We start from the raw sequence: 21218 nt of genomic DNA on the forward strand, positions 1-21218 counted from the left end.
CATGAAGCCAAGAAAAGGTATTCTAAACAGAGTGTTTTCTCAAACTCGATGTCATAAATTTGGAGTCAACAGTTATCACTCTGCTACGTTAGCCAGTTTGAGACAAAAGGCCTAAATATAGACATACACTAACACATAAACACACAAACGTACAGCTGCAGTATAGCGTACTACTTGAGGCAAAAATGAATTATAATCTCATCCCCTAAGTTTTAAGAAAGGCCCCAAATTATTCTATTGCTTTTTAACCAACTCACCTAAAAAGACTATCTATCTCGATTACCAACAACACACACTATTTCTCTAAAACACCATGCCCATATGGCAGAGCTCCTCCAAGGCAGGTTAAAGCTGAGATTCCGAACTATCTGGCACAAGAAATTAAGCATTACATTTTGCTTTTCAAGAATATATTTGCTTCCATTTGAGATAGGAGGTGCTCAGTTCCCCCTGGGTTGGAGCTTCAGGCCACTCCTCTAGGTCTCAAACCACTCCCATAAGATTCAAGTTCTATCCGAGTCCTGAGCTATAGTGGTCTATAGCACCTATTTTCGGCACAAGCACATGGAGATTGAGACCTCACGAGGCAGAGTTACGTAATCCCAATGGCAAAGCATAATCAATAAAAAGGAGTTTACTCCTTAAATGGCCTTCCCCTGGAGGCACTAGAGAGCACTGAATATATTCAAATATATTCTGTGCATGTGGTGGAATCTGACCAATGAGCATGCTCTCAAAGAGACCACCTAAGCATGTACAAGACTAAGTTACATAACTGGGAACCACCCTCTTAGTTGAATATTATTAGATAGCGTGAATATGTATAGATAACCAAACTATAAAAGTTGGATCCAGGAAGAAGGCAGGGCTGCTGCTCACTCTCTCTAGAGCCAGCCTGCACTGTGCCTCAGGTGTGTATTTCTTTCTTTTTGGATCAATCTTGCCATTAGCAGATTGCTGTTCACTTTAGAACCAGCCTGAGTTCTGTCTGTGAATGTATATTTCTTACTTTTATATTAAACTTGGTGTGGGTCCTTCTCAGTGTCTGGAGTTAGGCTGCAATTTCTCTGTGAAATCTGTATTTCTTATCCATTACATTAAACCTGCTTTCACTTTGTACTGTGACTGTGCTCTTGAATTCTTTCCTGTAGCAGAGTCAAGAACCTAGTAAGAGGCCAGTGTGGGTTGAAGCTGGCCATCGGGCTTCCCCAGACCCTCTCCTCTGGTATCACATTGATGTACATGTAATAAAGACCTTGCTGGTGGTGGCGTTAGAGGTAAGGTTGGGGAAGAAACCTTCAACCATAAATAGAGTTCAGCCAAAGTAACTTAACTGGCTCTAAGAGAGACTTCCTTTGGCATTGGCCCACCTCTAAATAACCTTCATTTCCTCTGAGAACTGCTCTCTTAACACTCTTGTGTTTAGTATGTAGCATTTCTCTCAAGCTAGTGAGATCCTTTTTCCAAAAAAAGACTAATGAACAGCTAATAGAAATAAAATACAGCAGAACACAGTGTTGATCTTGTTGATTATTTTTTTGAGGTCAACTTAACCAGAGTTCTTAAAAATCGCATCTTAAGGATTGGTACATTTATATATTTCTGTGTCGTGGATAGGAACAGGAAGCCCTATAGTGTAAATGAGCTCTTAGTCCCTCACTTCTCAGGGGACTTTTTAGGAGATGCTGAGTCTTCCTTCCACCTGTACTAAATTGCAGAGTAATTTCCTGCTCTTTATTTTGATTAATAAACCAAATGGAATTCATCAAATATTGATTAAGCACCTGTTCTGTACAAGACACTGTGATAGTTATTAAGGATACCAAGAAGGATAAAATGCAGTTTTTCCCTCCAGGCTTCAGACTAGGGGGTAACACACTTATGAAATACTAATATGATAAAATTCCATAAAAGATGTACTAAGTTTTCGGAGAGCACAGAGGAAGAAATGACCTCCTGGCTGTAGAGAGGCAAGAGAATGAGGCAGAGGAGATTTTGAACAATATACTGAATTTTTTTTAACTAGATGCTTTATATTCTCCTTACCAAAAAAAAAAAAAAAAAAATGCTAGAAAATATTCCCATATAAATGAGAAATTGAGTTTATTATGGTTAAATTTGTCTGATTCACAAAGCTGATAATTAGCAAAACAAATCTGAACTCAGATTGTTCAGACAAGACTGGCAGAAGAGAAGGGAGGAAATGATATTCCAGAGAAAGGCAACAACAGGCAAGATGCATGGAAACGTATGGTTCATTGGAGAAAACGAAAGCTGAAATGGAATACCAGGTCTACATACGATTAGAGAGGTGGGGAGCATTGTTAGGAGTTGTCAAGGGTCTTGGGGTTTTCCCTTCTTGCTGTTTCACGGATACGGGCCTAATACACCATGTTGGTTTGCATCAGTCATCCTGCTCCAAGGGTCTAGATGGATGCCTGCCTATGTCACCTGAGACAACACCTGAGACTGGGTAATTTATAAAGAAAAGAGGTTTATTTTGCTCATTGTTCTGGGACAGCTGCATCTGTCATGGGCCTCAGGCTACTTCTACTCATAGTAGAAAATGACAGGGCAGCCAGCAGGTGCAAGCAGATCACATAGCAAGAAGAACAGAGAGAGAGAGAGAAAGATGGGAGGAGGAGGGAGAGAGAGAGAGAAAGAGAGAAAGAGAAAGAGGCAGCCTCCTTTAAACGACCACCCACTACCCTCCCCCCCACCCCAGGGAGGGCATTAATGTATTCATGAAGAATCTGCCCCTTTGACCCAAATACCTCCCACTACTGTCACATTGGGAACCGAATTTCACCTTGAGCTTTGGGGGGACAAAGTTTGCAAGGACAAACATATCTGAACTATATCAAACACTGAACTTGTGGAGGATTCACCATTCTTACACCAAGCCAAAGCAATTCTGCAATTTACCCTTAGGAGACCATCCCTCAAGATTGCTCATTGCAAACACAACACTGAGAAATGGCCCAAGTAAAAAGAAGTCAGAGCCCCGCATTGTTGGCATACACAGTAAAAACATGCAGGGATGCTTAGGGCCCATGGTGAATTACCTCTCACAACAAGATAGGAAAGAGTGTATGGACCACATGAAACAAGACTAGAAAAGAAAACAGAAATTATATCACTGAGAAATTTAATTGCAATACATGGAAGTCTGAGTTTTGTCATAAGCACTGGGGAACCATGAAAGATGTTTCCAGATGTGCATCAAACCTCTGGATTTGTGTGTATGATTTGCACAGTTTTTCTAGGATTTCCTCTCCCCACCCCCCTCACACCCCCAACAGCCCATCCTTACAGTCAGTGAAAGAACTGCCATATTTTAAAAGGTGATCTCCTCTCTGAAATTTTTGAACTTGAAACCAAGAGAGTTGATCAGTTTCTCCTTTTGGTAAGAAGCTATATGGCAGCCATATTTTCTGCTATGTAAAGAAGGCCACCCTGCATCAGGTAACATAATCCTAAAGCCACAAAGAGTAAGAGATTTGTAAACATAGTAGCACCAATTTTCATTTTTTTAGCCCATTTTCATCCTTCCCCTTTCCCTGTCTTCACTGTCCCTTGAGATGCCTCAGTATACTTCCAATGCATTCTTTTTTTAAGACAGTTTTACTTGGGCTTCCATCATTTGAATCTGAATGAATGAACTAATTTAGAGGGGCGATGGCCTCAAGTTTATTATTTGGAAATACCATCATTGAAGCAGTATGGAAAATGGCTTCCAGTGAGGACAAAATTGAAAATAAGACCCACAGACTATCACAATAGTCCAAGAGAAAAAATGATGTTAAAGATATGACCATAATTTGGTACTCTGATTCAGAGATGACTCTAGAAATAATTCCTTATTCTGAAGTTATTTTACAGCACCTCAGTAATTCCAGGAATTATCTGTAAGAAACATTTTTTTTTTTTTTTACTCATGGTAGCTCAGGATCAAAAACTAACCCTTTCAAATGGGAAGAAAGAGAGTACATGAGGCCAAAAATGGAGGGGCCAGATCATGAATCGTCTGATAAGCTACATAAAAGTCAAGAGTATTAGGACAAAGAACAATCAGACTGAATGTTTTCATTGCTGCCATTGGACCCAATCTCAGAGCCTTGAAGGTGTTACCATTCAGAAAAGCTCAGGATAGCAGAACTGCAAGGGCTTCATCTCAGTGCTCCTGTAAGTGTGAATCATGTACTTTTACAAATTTCACTTATCACAGGGTCAATTTAGAAATCTGGTTCATTTTAAAAATCATCATTTTCAAGAATTTAAAGGATGCAGAAATTTCTGAAGTATAGTATGTTTACTTCTTAACTACTTTTACTCTTCCTAATTCTATTCCCCAATCTTACCTACTATTAATGGCATTTTGTGCACATTTTGGGGGGATTATTCATATCTAAACTGATGTACAAGTAGTTTCCTTTTTTTCCAAAGAGGGGCCTTAATTTGCTTTTTTCTTTCAACAATGTGAATCACTTGTTTTACTTTGGTTATATAGCTTTGCCTCTCTTGGTTTAATATCCATTTGATCATCCATAACTTATCATTTAACAGACATTAATAGACATATACATTAGCTGCAAATTCTCTGAGCAATGAACATGCTTATATATAAATTAGTTTAAATTTTCTTCAGTTACTTTGTTGGAATACTTTCCTGTAAATTGGAATTGCTGTCAGAGTTGGGAAGACAGAATCAAGATGGTGGAATAGACAGTCCCCAGTGTCACTCTCTCCCACAATCGACCAATTTATAACTATTAAAAAGCAGAAACTGCCAAGCTGGGGCCATTAGAGCTCAGGGAAAGAGAAGGAGAGACCTATGGAGTGCATGAAAGCAGAAGAAGCATGACAAGGGAAAGAAGGGACTAATCTGACTATTTTGTGCCCCAGCTGCTTCAAGGCTGGCCCGGGTGAGCACATGGAACAAGAGCTGGCAAAAACTGCAGTTGTGCCCTTTTTGTGATGTTGCTTGGAGACTACAGGGGAGAGGAGGGCCTTATTGGCCCCCAGGCCAGCAAGACCACTAACATGGTTCCTATGGACCCACACAGAAGTGAGGAGCCACTCAGAAGCCAGTGAGTCATTGCAAGGGACTGGTGCATGGCCTTTCCCATGGGAAGTGTTTGGAGTGCAGGGGGTAGAGGAGACAGGCCCATGGTGGGGAGCACCGGGCCACAACATGGACAGCTGATCTGCTCTCCAATCAGTGCAGGATGACTCAGTGGAGACTGGTCAGAAATACAGATCTGCAGGGGGTGCAGTTTGCTGAAAAGACTCAGGCCCAGACCAGAGTTTCCACACAACCCAGGTGTACTGGACCTCGTAAGACCTGGAAGTGCTTACAAGGTCAACAATTAAAACCTGAGCTGCACAAAAAGCTTTCCTCAAAAAATCAGCAGCAAAGCAGTAATTTAGCTCAACCACAGGGCTTAAGTGCTGATCCCCACAGGAAGTTCCCCCATTTTAGAAGTAAACAAAGGACAACAAATTAGTTCCAGTGCTGAGTTTAAGTGATAGGGGTAGCTAATAATCCAACACAGAACAGAAAGAAAACACAAAGCACTCATAGATCAGAGACAAACTTCTGATATTAACTAGAAATGGTCAGACACCACCAAAGAACACGGAAGTCCCCAGATCTCCCAAGCCGGGATGAAGGGGGCATGAGGGCCTCAGCCATGCCCCCTCCCCAACCCCACGTCCACATCCAGCCTAGGGACAACCAAGCCTCCACAGAAGCCCCCTGGGCTCCTGAGCCAGGGTTGGGGGGACCAAGGGCCTCAGCCATGCCCCCCACCTTCCACAGCCAGGCCAGCCCCACCCGCCCACCTCCACCACCATCTCCCTATCCCCTCTCTCCTCCCCCACACTGCTCCACATCAACATCGTAGAATATAAAAATAATGATAATAAATAAATAAGTTTTAAAAAAATTGAAATTGCTGAGTCAAAGGGTATACAAAATTTAAATTTTGAGTCATAACTGCAGAATTACCCCCAAATATAGAGACAGTCTTCATCAGTCTTCTTTCTCGGTATTTATAGATGAGAGTACTCTATTTCCTACAATCACAGAAACATTAGATATCAGTATTTCTATCCTTTGATAACATAATAATCCTGAGAAATTGTTTTTCCTCTGTTGATTTGGACTCAATCATCTCCATATACCCTTAGCAGTCATTTATATCATTTGAATTTCCTCTTTACGTTCTTTTTCCACTTCCCTCGGAATATTAATGTCTTTGTTATGGATTTATAAGAGCTCATTTATGATTAAGGATGTTAACGTTATGATTGCTGTGTGTTACAGATTAATTGCCATGGGGTTCTCAATCCCAACCCCCTGCCATTTATTTTACTGTGGTATTTTATTTTATTTCTGTGCATATGTATTCAAATATAATCATGTTCTCTTATTTTTTAAAAGGAAGGCAATGAAAAATCATTGAAGGATTTAAACAAGAAATAAAGATTTGAGTTTTATTGGGAAATTCACTGGGAATCCATTGGGAAAGGGTCCAGCAAGGACCAAGTGTAGATGTAGGCTGATTGAACAAGTCACCCACAAAAATGCACAGGTTAAAGCATGGTGGTGGACAGACAAATTATAGAGACATTTGTGAAATAGGATCTATGAGAATTTAGTGATTGGTTGAATTGGTAGAGTAGGTGGGGATTAAACTACTATGTCATCATGAGGTATTTTTGATTTAGTCATATTTCTAACTGAAGTCTAAAGAGTTAGCTACCACCAATGCTCTTCATAAAAGGGTGTGGGGAAAGGGAAGGAAAGAAACAATTAATTAATAAGGGCATGACCATGAGGCAACTGAATGTGGGTAAAGAAATCTCCACTGACTGAACTTCTCAAAACATTTATAAAGTAACTCTAGAATAGATTTATATTTCTATATTTTTATTTTTTATTTTTTTTATTTTTTATTTTATTTTATTTTTTTTTTTTGTCGTTTTTTCGTGACCGGCACTCAGCCAGTGAGTGCACCGGTCAGTCCTATATAGGATCCGAACCCGCGGCGGGAGCGTCGCCGCGCTGCCAGCGCAGCACTCTACCAAGTGCGCCACGGGCTCGGCCCAATATTTCTATATTTTTAAATACAAATAAAATTATCTTCTGAATGCTGTGGGTTTAAATATTATTGAACATAAAGTTTTATCATACATAGTGCTGGGAGAAAATAGATTGGCACTCTCAAATAGGATTATTTAATAGAATTTTTATAAAGAGTAGGGTATAGGAAAATCATAAGGGATAGTACAGTACTCCCTATCTAGTCACTATGGAGAGGGCATTGTCACTACCCCATAGGGAAAAGGGGAGAAGGTACTTACCAGAATCCAGAGACAGTTCTGAGGTCACCCGACAGGAGCTGTGTGTTTAGGTAAAGGAGCACACACAACCTGCAGTGACACCACAAGTTGAGACCTAGGATCTACCAGTCTCTCCTCTAGCCATTGCTTCTGGTTAATTGCCAGAGGCAAGAATGCCCACTCCTATAGTCCAGGAACACAGAGTAGGGTGGAGAATCCATCTGAAGGGATTCTCTCAGACACTTGCCAGCACACTCCATCCTTGTGCCTTTGATATGGAAAAAAAGTTCTTATCCGCAATACAGGAGACACACAAAGACCCATCAGTACTATGACATGCAAGAACATGATAAAGCAGAGTAGAGAATTAACTCCGACTTGCCTGATGAAGCCAACTATATATTGTAGAATTTATACCTACTCACATTAAATTCAGCCTTAAAACCTCATAATTCCAGGCAACATACCTCTCTCCATCTTCACTGAATTAATGTGAATAGCATTGTTTTGCAACAGCCCAGTCTCTAGTTCTTAAACTGCATATACAAATAAACAAATGTGATTTTACCACAGAATTAAACTACAAATAATAAAATATTTATTAAATTAAATAAATAATGAGAACATGAGCTATGCTCCTAAAAGTAGAGGACTTTGAGGGTGAGTGATGGGAGACAAATACTTGAAAGTTTAGTATTTTATTAGCATGAAGGAAAATAATTCTTCTATGATTCCTGCCTGCTCCCTGACCCAACACAAAGAATTTTTTAAATGTATCTAAGGATACTTTGTAATAAATTTAATTATGTCACATTTGGAGAGAGTATTACTGTTTACAAAGTGTCATCATCATGCCATGTGATCCCCAAAAACCACTGAAAGGGAAACAGAACAAGTGTGTATCACTACACATGTGAACAAAGAAAAACATTTTCCAAGAGGTTGAGTCATTCGTTAAAGGTCACATAGCTAATACGTGATAGAGTCAAGACAAAATTATTTCATAACCATAAATTCATTGCTACCTACTAAAATATATGACCATAAGATGCACAAATTATAAGTCAATATGCCCGCTTTTCCCATTTGTTTATTGCATGACAATATATCAATGTTTTCTATACCTATCATTTTTCCTTGTTATGTATGTAAGATATTCCCAAAGATGAATTAATATTAAATATTTAGTAACATAAAGCTTTTTTGTGCACCTGAGCTTATAAAAGTAAAAAGTGAAATTTAGTTTTGCACTTGTGACTAAAGCTCTTAACTTTACAAATACAGATCCATGTATCTTCACCTGACAAATAGGACCCTGAAAAGCTCGTTGATTTCTCAGCTTTCTGACTTTCAGTGTTATTCCTATTTCCTTTACCTTTTAAGTTGATCAAAAACCTTTTTAAAAATGATTTTCTTTTTCTTCCCAGAGTAAAACATGTTCTAAGCCTGGTGAGAACAGACTGTTAATCTCTTTATTTTATTGACCTACTTCAGTTTCAGCTCATTAAACACAGACATTTCAGTGATCAAAAGAAAATGAACCAAATGTAACTTGGTATTACCTTACTGAATAAGACAGTTATTTAAAAAGCCAATAAATCTGAACAGGTAATTTAATATTGACAATCTTCCATTTAAGGAATATATATGTAATGAACAAAGACAACCAGAAATAATTTTTACGTTCATTTAATCAATGAAGGCACACTCTTGGTGTGCTTTTTATCCAACTCCCTTCTCAGATTGTATCTTCTCCCAAAGCGAATATTGAAGAAATCATGAACTAAATTCCCTTGACTTGAAACTGTAAGACAAGGAAAAGCAAAAGAGTAGGAGCTCTAAAAAGATAGCTGGAAAGATTATTTACTTGTACTGCTTATATAGAATTATGAAAACTAAAATAGATTTGGTTATCATAGCACAGAAGGGGAGAGAAACTAGTAATCCAAACCCATTATCTTAATAAAAGTAATAAACAATTTAAATTATGAGACAAGAAATGTTTACTAGCTTTTAAATATAACTGTATTTGGAACATAAAGTTAACAGTGGAACCATATCAAAATATGCTGTTTATTTCACTAGCACTGATATAGACTAGATATGTATTTCTAAAATTAGAATTGTTGGAAATACTTTAGTGACAGGTTATACCTGCTACCATATACCATGTTTTGTGGTTTAACAACAATTATTTGTTTGCTCTTCTGAAATTGGTCCCTCTACTTAGTCTGTGTAGAGTCTGAACCGTACATCGGTATCCTTTAATAATCTTCCCAGCTCAGGAATATTTCCATAGATAAGTGATAGGTATTTTACTCCCAACATGGAATTAACAAGTATTGGAGATGGAAAAACTGAATCATTTTCTAGTTCCTTACTATTAATTTCCTCATGCAACAATACTATTTTGCCAGAAATACATACAAATAAAACACAAACCAAGCAAGCCCGAGCCAACTGCAAATTATATTTGGTCGCCTTATTTTTCTCCATTTTCCTATTAATAGATCAATTACTGCTCCAAGGCAGATCAGTCATATTGGCTACATGATGATACCAGCTATGCAAATGAATCCCTTAAATGTTAAATAATGTTCCTTTCCTTACAGGACATTTGAGGAAACTCTCTTCCAGACATTTGTCTGTTAATTCATTTATGCCATTTAAAAAAATCCTAGATAATATACATAAAAATTCCTTTAAATTTAAAATTAAAAGATTTCAGTCACTTTATAGAATTTGTGGCAGAGTTACATAAGAAAAAAGTAATTCTACAAAAACAATTTACTCAACTCTACAGTTGAGCCCAGATGAGAATATATTTTAAGATATTTCTTCTATATTTCTCATTTAATTAAGCATAAAAAAATAAGCACAATAAATAGCCTATTAAGTAACTATAAACATAAGATTAATTCTACAATTCAAAATTTATGTATTAATGCTGGCCTAATCACAGAACAAAAAGAGAAATCAATCAAAGATCCTGCTCTCAAGTATCCTGCGGTTTAGAAGAGGGAAAAAAATATATAGCCATGTGTCACATAACGATATTTCAGTCAATGACTGAAATATTGATCATGTATACAACAGTGGTCCCATAAGGTTATAATGGCTATACCATACAGCCTAGGCATGTAGTAGGCTATACCATCTAGGTTTGGGTAAGGACATTCTATGATGTTCACATAACCATGAAATCACCAGACAATGCATTTCTCAGAACATACCCCCATCATCAGACAATGCATGAGTGCATTTAAAATTGGTATTTCTACTTTGAGTCTGTACCTTATACTAGAAATAACTAAATACAGAATTGACTCACATGTGGCGAGTTTCAGGATTTCAGGGCTGATCGAGGAAAAGACAGGACGACAAGATGGCAGAAGTACACAATGAGCTTTCTTTAGGTGGTACTTTGACAAGTTGCCTGAGAGAAGTCCCTCACAACAGCAGACCTTCCAGAGACAGTGGTGCAGGGCCATCAGCCAGAAGGGGAACTCCCAGAAGAGAAGAGAATAGGAGAGGGGAGTTCATGTGTCTAGGTGACATGGCTCAACATCAGGATGGGAAGCCTCTGGGTCACAGAGCTTCAAAGGGCAGCAATGGCTTTGGGCCTTTCACAGCCCCAAGGTTTATTTTATCTATGGTTAGCAGATGTGGGGTGACATTTTGTGGGGTATGCAAAACAAGAGGGCTCTAAATGGACAAAAATATGTTTATTTGTGCTATATTTAAAGCAATTGGATATGTACAAATTTGCAGTTGGCCCTAGTGGGCTTTGAGCTAATGGTCCCAGCCTGTTTGTGAAGAAGTTAAAATAAAAACAAAATGGGGGCCCATCTTTAACCCACTTATATAACTCCATAAAACATAAAGAAATCATTGTATATAAGTGTACATAGAAGAATCTTAGATATTCAATACCCATGAACTTACTTCTAGAGTTTAACTTCAGAATCGAGAGGTTCAAACAGTGTACCAAGATGTTCCTTGAAGATTTACTAAATTACCCAAAAAATATTTCAACTCTTATTCCATGCCAAGCACTGTTCTAGGCACCAGATAATCCACCATGAACAAGGTACATCAGGGCCAGCTACATAATTTGCAGGGCCCAATGCAAAATGAAAATGCAGAGCACCTTGTTCAGACTTCAACATGGTGACACCAGAATGTTAAACAAAGTATGGGGTCCTTCTGAGTATGGAAGCCTGTGTGACTGCACAAGTCACATGCCCTTGAAACTGGCTCCTATAGATATGTAGTCTATCTTCATCATGCATACAATCTAGTGGTGAAAGATCTAGAGTAAAACTAAGAAAAGGAACGTGGCACCGTGTGGGAATGTGCCACATGGGAAGCAAACTCTACAATAATAACTGGTGTAATCTAGTTTAGCAAACTGTGAGAAAGGCCTCTCTGAAGAGCTGATATTTAAGCTGAGACTTGAAATATGCAAACAAGCCAGCTATACAATTTCTGTGTGTAAGCACCCACAGGCTGGACAGTTCATGCCAATGGTTCTCAACCAGGATGATTCTGCCTCCTGTGATGAGACAGTTGACAATGTCTGGACACATCACATTTTGAGGTGTCATACTTGGTGGGGAGGGGGTACTGCTACTGGCATCTAGTGGATGGAGGTCAGAGATGCTTCTAAGCATCCCATGATGCACAGGATAGCCTCCCCACAACACAGATAGACTCCATCTCCCAAAATATCAGTGATTCTGAGATTGAAAAACCCTCGTGTAGAATGAATGTAGATCATGTGCAAAGCCACAAGTGAGGTAAGAATTTTACACATTTGCCTTTCATGTCCTCAGCCATGTGACTTTATGGTAGTGCATACGGAAAACCTACATTTCCAACAACAAGGGAGAATTTAATTTATGCTACAGTGATTCCATGAAATTCTATACTATAATACTATACAGCCCCTAAAAAAATGCTTATAAGGATGTTTTATGGCATGAAAAATGGGAAATACTGGTATGTTCATAATTAGAAAAGGCATATTACAAAGAAAGATAAAATGATTCTATGTTCTTTCAAAAAAATAGTTAAGTGCTTAGCAGAGGGTCAATGAGGGTTCTGAAAAGATAATGCAAAGGAGTTTGGGTGGCTATTTCAGATGGTAAAATTATTTTGCTGTCCTTGTCTTTTTCAGTACTTTAAATTTTCAAGAGAACGTGTATTATTTCATAAAAATATGGAAGTACAAAAATCTCATTTTCTTTCTATAAAAGTGCATTATACATTCAACTTACATGGTAGCCATATGAGGACCTGATTCAGCTAATCAGAAACTGTGGTATTTGTTGTGATTCATAGAAGAATGAATAATCATTTTAGGATGATTTTAGCAGTATCATTAGTAAAATCTGAAATTTACTAAAGCTGAAAAGTAGAAGAAGTGAGAGCACAGTTGGTGCTGTCTTTTCTCCTAGTTATATCAGGCTTTTATAAAAGAAATGGAGATATAGAAAATGGCTATTCCCTATTAAAATTAATTGCTATTGTTACTTAACTGAGTAGATCAGGTAGCACATTCACAGACAATCTATTTCAACAAGGCATATGTCACGAGAGACTCCATTTTAACAAAATGGATCTGTGGTTTGTTGGTTGAACAGTTATACCAAGAGACAATTCATTTATAAATCATGTCTGTTTAGCACAGGCATCTAGTTATAATGTTGTTCTTGGTCTTACCAGTTGATGATAAAAGAAATGTTATAGATTTAGAAGGTGTCCTTATCAAATGTAAGAAACGTGAAAAGTAGATTGTACACACACACACACATACCCCAAGATACATATTCCAGAGAGTCTTAGCAGACTGGAAACAAGCAAAAATAACTCTGGTGGAGGGGGGGAGGGGCAGAGATAAGAGTAAAATACTATTTTTAAGTTCCCTAAGTTGCACCCAGCCTTTTAAAACCAATTATACAAATACAGGATGTTGCACATTTGACAAAAAGAAAAAAGAAAATTATGGGATGGGGGAGGATGGGAATATACATAATATTTATAGTTGACAGCAATATTTATAGTTGACATAATATATTTATAGTTGACCCTATGAGGAAATAGGATGTGATCAGTATAATTCATGTCCCTGAGGGACAGTCATATTCTACGGCCCCAAAGTAGAAAAGCATACTTACCCATCATCAAGATTCACTAAAGACCTGGATAAAAATGAAACACATGATTCTCTTCAACATCAAAGCACATACCAGACTTTCCAGGGGAGAAAGTGATGAACTTCCCTGGCACTGAAACTGTTCCGTGATGTTCACAATTCAACATAAACAACACACACACAATAAGAAGACTGACGAGACAAGATCATTTGAAACCTGTGGTGCGGGAGGACAGGGACAAGGACACCATGCAACCACAAAAATAACTAATCATTCCTCTTTTTTCACCAACACTGGTTACTACTGCTTCTTTATTAATGACAACGACCTCCACCTTAATACTCCTAACACCTAGATAAAAGTTACCAACACAGCTAATTCCCGAATTGTCCCACTTCATTAACCCCTCCTTATGATCACCAAGCACAAACCCAAATCCTCTAAAAAGCTCTCTCAACTGCCTATTACCCAGACACCCATGGTTTCTATGGTGTGCAATCTTTCTAGCTGCAACAAACAAAATGAACATAATTTGTTTGACCATAGCCTTGCTTTCAGAGGTTCTTAAGGGGCAGGTTTCAATACAGGGCAATCCTGATATTAATAGTCTGCCCCAGTGTCATTCCATGAGGTCCCAATTTTGGCTTTGGAAATTTGATCACCATAACTATGTTGCTGAAGCAACAAAAGAGATTCATGAGAAAGTGAGTCCCAATTTGAGATTACTGACCACCAGTCATCTAATTGTGTGAATCCCTAATCCACCCTACATGCACTATTTTACCTCCCTGAATATAGACTGAAGAATAGCGGTGGAGGCAATTGGTGGTGGCGGGGGGTGGGGGGGGCCAGTGGCTATGGTGTTACTGCCAGTAGTGGTACAGTCTCGTTTCCTTCTTAGAGTTTTATTAGTTCATGAAAAGAAACAAAATACTCACCATAACCTAATAGATACCATTTCAGATAGAAACGTATTTCCCAACTTTAGAAATAATTATTGGTGACTTAAAAAAAAAAAAAAACTCATTATTATAAAAAACATCTTCTGATACACAGATATATAAAACCAAAATTTCATCCTTAAAAATCAAGTAAGGTCAGGTTAAATCAAGACAATAAATTAAAAAATTATAAAGACAAGAACACATTTTTGAGCACTTACTATAGGCCTGGATTTGTGTCACTTTACATAGTTTATTTCATTTCATCTATCCAACCACCTTCTAAGAACATTCTCATTTTACAGATGGGGAAACAGAGGTTCAAAGATGATGACTGATTAACCTGAGACGCAGAACTACAAGTGGCAGAACCAAGTTTTGGAACCCAGATGTCTGTAATTCCATATTCCGAGGTCACCAGGTAGATCATTTCTAATGGGTGTGAGAATAAAACAACACTGCCTTTGGAGTGATTATATGATTCAATTATAATAAAACCAGTTTAAAAAACATAAAAAACTATAGAGCACTACTTAAAGTGTTTATAGTATTAGAATTTAATTTTGCCACATGAAGAGTTTATTTTTATAATTCCATTTATAACCAGAATCTTCCAAGGAAAAGTTAGCTTTCACAAACTACTTGATATGGACAGTATACTTGATAGAGAGTTCTATATCAATGAACACCCACATTTTAAAAACTAGTTAGTATATAAATTATTTGGATATAATCCTGTTTTTTTATAAGCTTCTCCTTTCCAAATTATCCTCTAAAAGAGGAAATAATGCATGTGTGAACAATGCCTGTGTGAAGAGAATTTCAATGGGAAAGCATTATCCCTCCTCCCTAATAAATAAAATAAAAATAAAAGGACCTGTAAAAGACACTTCCACTGACAGATCTTTTCTGAATAAAATAAACAAGAGCAAAGGGCACCTTGACTACTACTTAGGAAATAAAATCAGGACACAGGGAAATCTGTAATTCTAATCACATTTACACCTTCTCTCCTTTTTTACATTTCTCATCCAAATATCCTTCGGAGCTCAATAGGCTTACAAGAATTAGAGCAGGGTAAAGAAGGTGAGGGGAATCTGAAAAACAGTTTAAATGGCTGTTCTCGCCATTTTCATAATTTCAAAATGGATAATATATTTTTCAGAAGATGTAAAAGTCACAAATGTAGGAAGAAATGGTAAAAAGTTATTCTATCTGCTTATATAATAAAAACAGCATCTTGGCTAACCTTCTTAGGAATTAACCACTGTGGACGAGAAATGCAAGAAAGCAGTAAAAAATATATTCCAAGGAAAACAAATATCAAATTAATGTATTAGCTTTAGTCAAAGAAAGGCTATGTGCTAAATAAATATATTTGTTAAAAAGAATATTAACATTTGTATTCTCATGTGGAAATGACTACTTATATTTTAACTATGTTCTCTCTTGAGATTGAGATAAATTTAGAAAATAAGATACCCAACTGGTATATCAATCATGTGAAATGTTACAGATCATATGTAAATACAAAAATAAAAAACATTTAAGAAGCATGTGGTACGTGTAGTTTCCTCAACTTGGGAATGAGATCTTTTTAGTGGGAGGAAGAGAGAAATTAATGTTTTTTAAAAAGTTTAATATTTTGATGAATTCTTCAAATGAAATAGCCAACAATACAGAGACAAGAAAAATTCAGAATTATACCAAATTCACCTTTTATTGGGTGAGTTTAAATCAGAATACTTTCCTTTGACTTTTCCTTAATGAAAATACCAAAGGAATTTAGCACTTCTTTCCACCAGCACCACTGAGGTCTGTAAGAGTGCAACCCTGCACAGCTCCTTCAGTGGGTGCTGCTGTGGTTCTCCCATCACCTTAAGCCACAGAAAAGGAAGGCACTAGCAACGGGGAAATAACCCAGAATAACTTAGAAAAAAAGATTCTTGCCATCTCGGCATCTTCTTTGTGTCATGTGTATCAAATGCAACTAATTACAACTATTTTTTGTAGGGCAGAGCTTCAGTTTTCCCTTACATCCTAGGAAAAAGCTATCTCAGTGATTGATACTCTGGAAAGCCTCTTTTCAAAAGAGATGACACACACAAGGTTTTAGAAATGCCACACATTCTAGTTGATGTGTTGCATTCAGCGGGAACCAGAAATACTGAGATATGAGAGAGAATGAAATCGGGGACAGATCAGCCAAAGTTATGGCAGTCGGGGGACAAAATCTAATAATTCAGGTGAGGATTTCACAGCTCAGTGCTCTCACCAGCCTCTCCCCTCCACCGCACACGCACACACTTTGGTTTTATCAGCAGCTAAGTGAGGTTTCTCCTTAATGAAAATAATACACTGAAATAAGAAAATACAGATTTATAAGGGGGTATTTTCTTTGAAGACAGGAGAATTGTCCGAAGCTGAGAATATCAACTATGTTGTTTCCCGTAATATAGAAAAAGCACCTCATACCGAATAAGTATTCAAATAAATATTTGCATGTTTAAGACCAGTCAGGCAAACTCAAATAGATTCAATGTCCCCAAATGCCCAGATTTTCGTCGTGGGATGACTTAAGAACTGAGTTCACAACCAGCAAGGCAATCAAGAAAAGCTTTACAGGTCGGTAGTGCTAAGAGCAAGTCTCCCAACCCTGGAAACTCAAGCTGACGATGCATTTTAGACTTAAACCTTTTCCACAAGTTCTTTGTTCAACCAATAACCTTACTGATCCATCTGTGTGTTGGCTTCATAGTCACAGCTAAAGAGGTGCATTGCTCCAGTAAGATCTTACTCAGCTTCAGACACCTGCTATTGCGTGTGACAACTAAGACCCACTCTTCCAGACAGAACCTACACCGGAACTCCCGCCAGTAGAAGGAAATTTACACTGTGGGGATGGGGAGCAGAGCATGAAGGCGCAGTCAAAGGGCGCTTACAGGACCTATGGTCTACACTGGCCACACTAACTGTTTCCTTTCCTTTGGAATCTTTGGTGTAGCTCACCCATGTTAAGTGGCTCCCCAATACGTTCAGTGTGATCGCCTGTTGCCATAACACCCTTCAGACTTAAAACGACCTCGTGGCCCCGGGCGACACAATGAGCAGCTGCGGTTCTTCTTAGGAGAACTCGGTGCCAGGGCGCGGAGGGGCAGCTAAGCGGCACGTCTCTGTGGGTGTACAGGGCCCGAGTCCTGATTACAGAGGAGACCTCCTGCCCTCGTTAGTGCCCCATCCTCCAGCAAAGGAGCATAACGCAGGTTTGTGCTTTTAGTATCAAACTTGGGGCGGCCAACTCAACACCTTCCACCTTGGAAAAAAGCAGCGAATGGAAGACCCCCGGAGGGGCACTGGTGAAATTCCCACTCGGCAGAGAAACGCGGTCAGGCTGCGCAGCCCTCAGACGTCTGCTTTCCTGTCTCCTCCCAACGCATCGTTCGAGACTAAGGGAACCCGGGCGGGAAGCAAACGCCCCCAACCGCAGGCGTAGTTAGGGAGTCCCCGGAGCTGCGCTGCGCTCGGGATGTTCACACCAGGCATCTCCCACAGGCCTCACCGGGATTCACCTTGGCCGCTGGAGAGACTGAAAGGTCATCTTCCCACGAAGTGCCACCCCCGAGAGCCTGGGGGAGCGCGGGGCCGGGGCGCCGACGCCCCCCGCACTGCGCCCAGGGGCATGGCGCTGCGCCCGCCAGCCGCGCCTTACCTGCACGGGGCGAATCCGGCAGCCCCTTGACAGCTCCCCCAAGCCGCCACTGGAAAAGTTTCCGAACTTCTTCGCAGGTCTGTACACTCTCGCTTCGGATACACCCAACGAGAGCCAGAAGGAGCAGACAGCGAAAGGCCACGCGCCAGGGCTGCGCGTCCATCATCGGCGTCCTGCTAGCCGCCTTTCCGGCTGTGGACCCCGCTCTCCCCGCGCGTCGTGCGCTGCAGGCGCTAGGAAAGGCTCGGCGGTCCAGGTTTCCAAGGATGTGATCTGGGGCGGACGCTCCGGGATCGCCTTCACCTGGGAGCACTTGGCTTTCTCCTAAGGAGCCCCGAGGCTGAGACAACAGAGTTTTCGGGCTGTGCACCGCCAGTTCCCCTTCCCCGGCCGAGGCGAGTTGGCGCTGCGCAAGCGAACAAAACTGCTGAAGGCGCAGGGAGCCCGCGAGCACCCGGCTCTGGCCACCGCCTCCGCAGCAGCCTTGGGCTCGGCCAGCCGCGCTCCGCGAAAGGCCCCGCCCCCGCCCCGCCCCGCCGTCAGGCCACGCCCCTCCGCGCCACGCCCCCGGCGCGCTGCTCCGCTCAGTGCTCTCGGAGATGCTGTCAACGCTGGGCCACCTCTGGAGAGACATCAGAGCGGCGTCGACTGGAGCAAAGAAACTAACGAAACGAAACCCGGACCTGGCTCTCTCAGGCCATTCCGGGGAACAATCATCTGATAAAAAGAAGAGAGAATGTATGAACAGGATCAGAGAAGACAAGAGATGAGAAACCAACTGGAACTAAGATGAAACATTTCTCTGTAAATTAAGACCCTCAATATACAGGAATTTGCATTCAAATTGCATGAAATGGGATCTGGGCATAATACAAAAAGCAAAAACTACCTATACTTAAAGATCCCAAATTAGGAGCCCTGAAAGCATTTAACAGTTTTTAAAAGAGTTGTACGTGAGGAGTTACTTTGTAAAAATTGTTTTATGTTACCGTTTTGAAACATTTTTCTGTAACATAAACCAGGATTTTCTGAAAGAATTTAGAAGTCGTAATAATTAACAATCGAACGTTGTCACATTCTTATTATGACAGTGAATTGTTTATTCTCTTATCACACTTTAGCATCACATTTTACTTCAGCACTTTGTAGCAATAGGGGCCCTTCTGAGCTTTACCACTCCTGAAATTTCTTTAAAACATTTCTCAGAAAACAACTAAGGTAAGAGTGTTCAGGGGAGTTTCTCACAAGGAAGACAGAAAAATGAAGACTTTAAAGCGATTTAAAAATAACAAAGGAATTTTGTCAATTTACAGTTTACAAAAGGAATGCATTATAAACCATAAACTAAAGGGCAAAGTGCATTTTGTGAATGTGATTGACTCAACAGCTTAGCCTGTGTGAGTAACTAGAGTGTCTCTTCATCTGCAGCCACCTGAAGAGAGTACTGCACCAGTAGAATAAAACTATTTAAAAGCATTAGGTGGGGATACAATAAATGCCTTAACTTCAAGGGAATTTCATCTCAAATTTGAACTCTTGCCAAGAGATAGTGATGAGTAATTTTAAGTCTTAGTGAAGTGTCATGGAATTAGTAATGACTATTTGATATCAAAGAAAGCACTTTCAGCAATAGATTGCTTGCTTTAAAACCATTCCTGGCAATGGCTGAGACACTGCTTCATAGTGAGATAATGCTCACTTGGCTTTTGACATCAATTCCCTGAATACTAGATTTTCTTTTTAGAAAGTATCTTAATAATTGAGAATAGAATATATTAGCTACTTTTAAATTCTAGGCCTTCAAGTAAAGCTTTATATATGTATCCCAGAAAAAAACATTCTCCATGAATCTCTTCTGCAGTAGCCACCAAGCATAGACTGCTTGGAAGTCAGCTCTATGTGTGTGAAGAAACAAGAATGATCATGAGAATGTACTGAGTGCTTTTGTGCTAGAATATTCTAAGTGCTTTGTGGATGCTAATTCACTCATCTAACCTTCTAGCAACCCTATAAAGTAGTTACTAACTATCGTTGTTTTACATATGAGGAAATAGGCACAGAGAGGTGAAGTGACTTGCCCAAGGCCAAAGGAAAGTGGTGGTGTTAGTAATCAAACTGAGGTGTTCGAATCCAGAATCTATACTCTTCACCACTGTCTCTCTTGGGCCATTCCATGACACACCAGGGAACCTACCAGTTACATTCAGCAAAACCTAAGTCTGTTATTAATCAGATTTTTTATTAGTGAATATACATAATTTCTATCTATATAATTTTATTCTACTACAATCCTTAATATGTTAATATAAGAATAGTAAATTCCCAGGTTTCTCTAAGACTTCTTACCAAGATCTCTCCTCGCTAGATTTAATCATCGTAGACTATCACCATTAAAAAGAGTCTTAGATTACATGATCCAATTTATTCACGTGAAATCTCTAAAATAATCTGTCTTGCAAGGATAAAATCATAAACACAACTGAAAAATATTGATGGTTCAGTAAAAATGGATTAACTAACAAATATTGTTTGAACACATATGATATTAAAAAAGAAAACCCACTATGTTAGGCATAATACAGTAACATTCAAGGGAATTCTCTTGGTGATTTTGTAATTTATTTCAACAAAAAAGTTAGGTGGAAGTCGTATATAGAAATAGAGTAGGATCTAATGAGAAAAATAAGTATATTTAGTCTGTATAAATGTCTCCATTAACAAATAATAAATAAATTCTGTTTCTACCTCTAATCCCCTACTGCTACCACAGGGGATGAGCCAACAAGTGGCTTGGAAGGGCTTCTTTTCCTCTTAGTGTCTCTATGCTAGCCACACAAATAAACAGTGTGCTTGGTATGCCATGAAGCTTTAAGACAAGTTTGCATCTTCCAACCAGAATACAATACCACGATGCTTTTCATATGAACATTCTAGAGCAACTTCTTAACTAATCTTTTGTTCAATTTACTTGTAAATATTACAAATGAAGCTAGGAAGGAGTTTCCATAATTTGATGGTTATAATGCTTCATTTTTCAAAAGCTGTTCAATAAACATTTATTGA

The 21218-nt window shown here is 39.1% G+C and overlaps 1 protein-coding gene across 1 annotated transcript in view; it reads right to left on the reverse strand.

Moving 5' to 3' along the window:
* Positions 1–18318, reverse strand: part of GPC5 (glypican 5) — a 729429-nt gene extending 711111 nt beyond the window's left edge. The window contains exon 1 of the mRNA XM_063101519.1: positions 18156–18318. Coding sequence (XP_062957589.1) covers positions 18156–18318 — 163 coding nt within the window. The remainder of the gene's footprint in view (positions 1–18155) is intronic.
* Positions 18319–21218: the final 2900 nt, after the last annotated feature.

This window comes from Cynocephalus volans, chromosome 7, assembly GCF_027409185.1.
Source record: "Cynocephalus volans isolate mCynVol1 chromosome 7, mCynVol1.pri, whole genome shotgun sequence".
In the NCBI taxonomy this organism is placed as follows: Eukaryota; Metazoa; Chordata; class Mammalia; order Dermoptera; family Cynocephalidae; genus Cynocephalus; species Cynocephalus volans.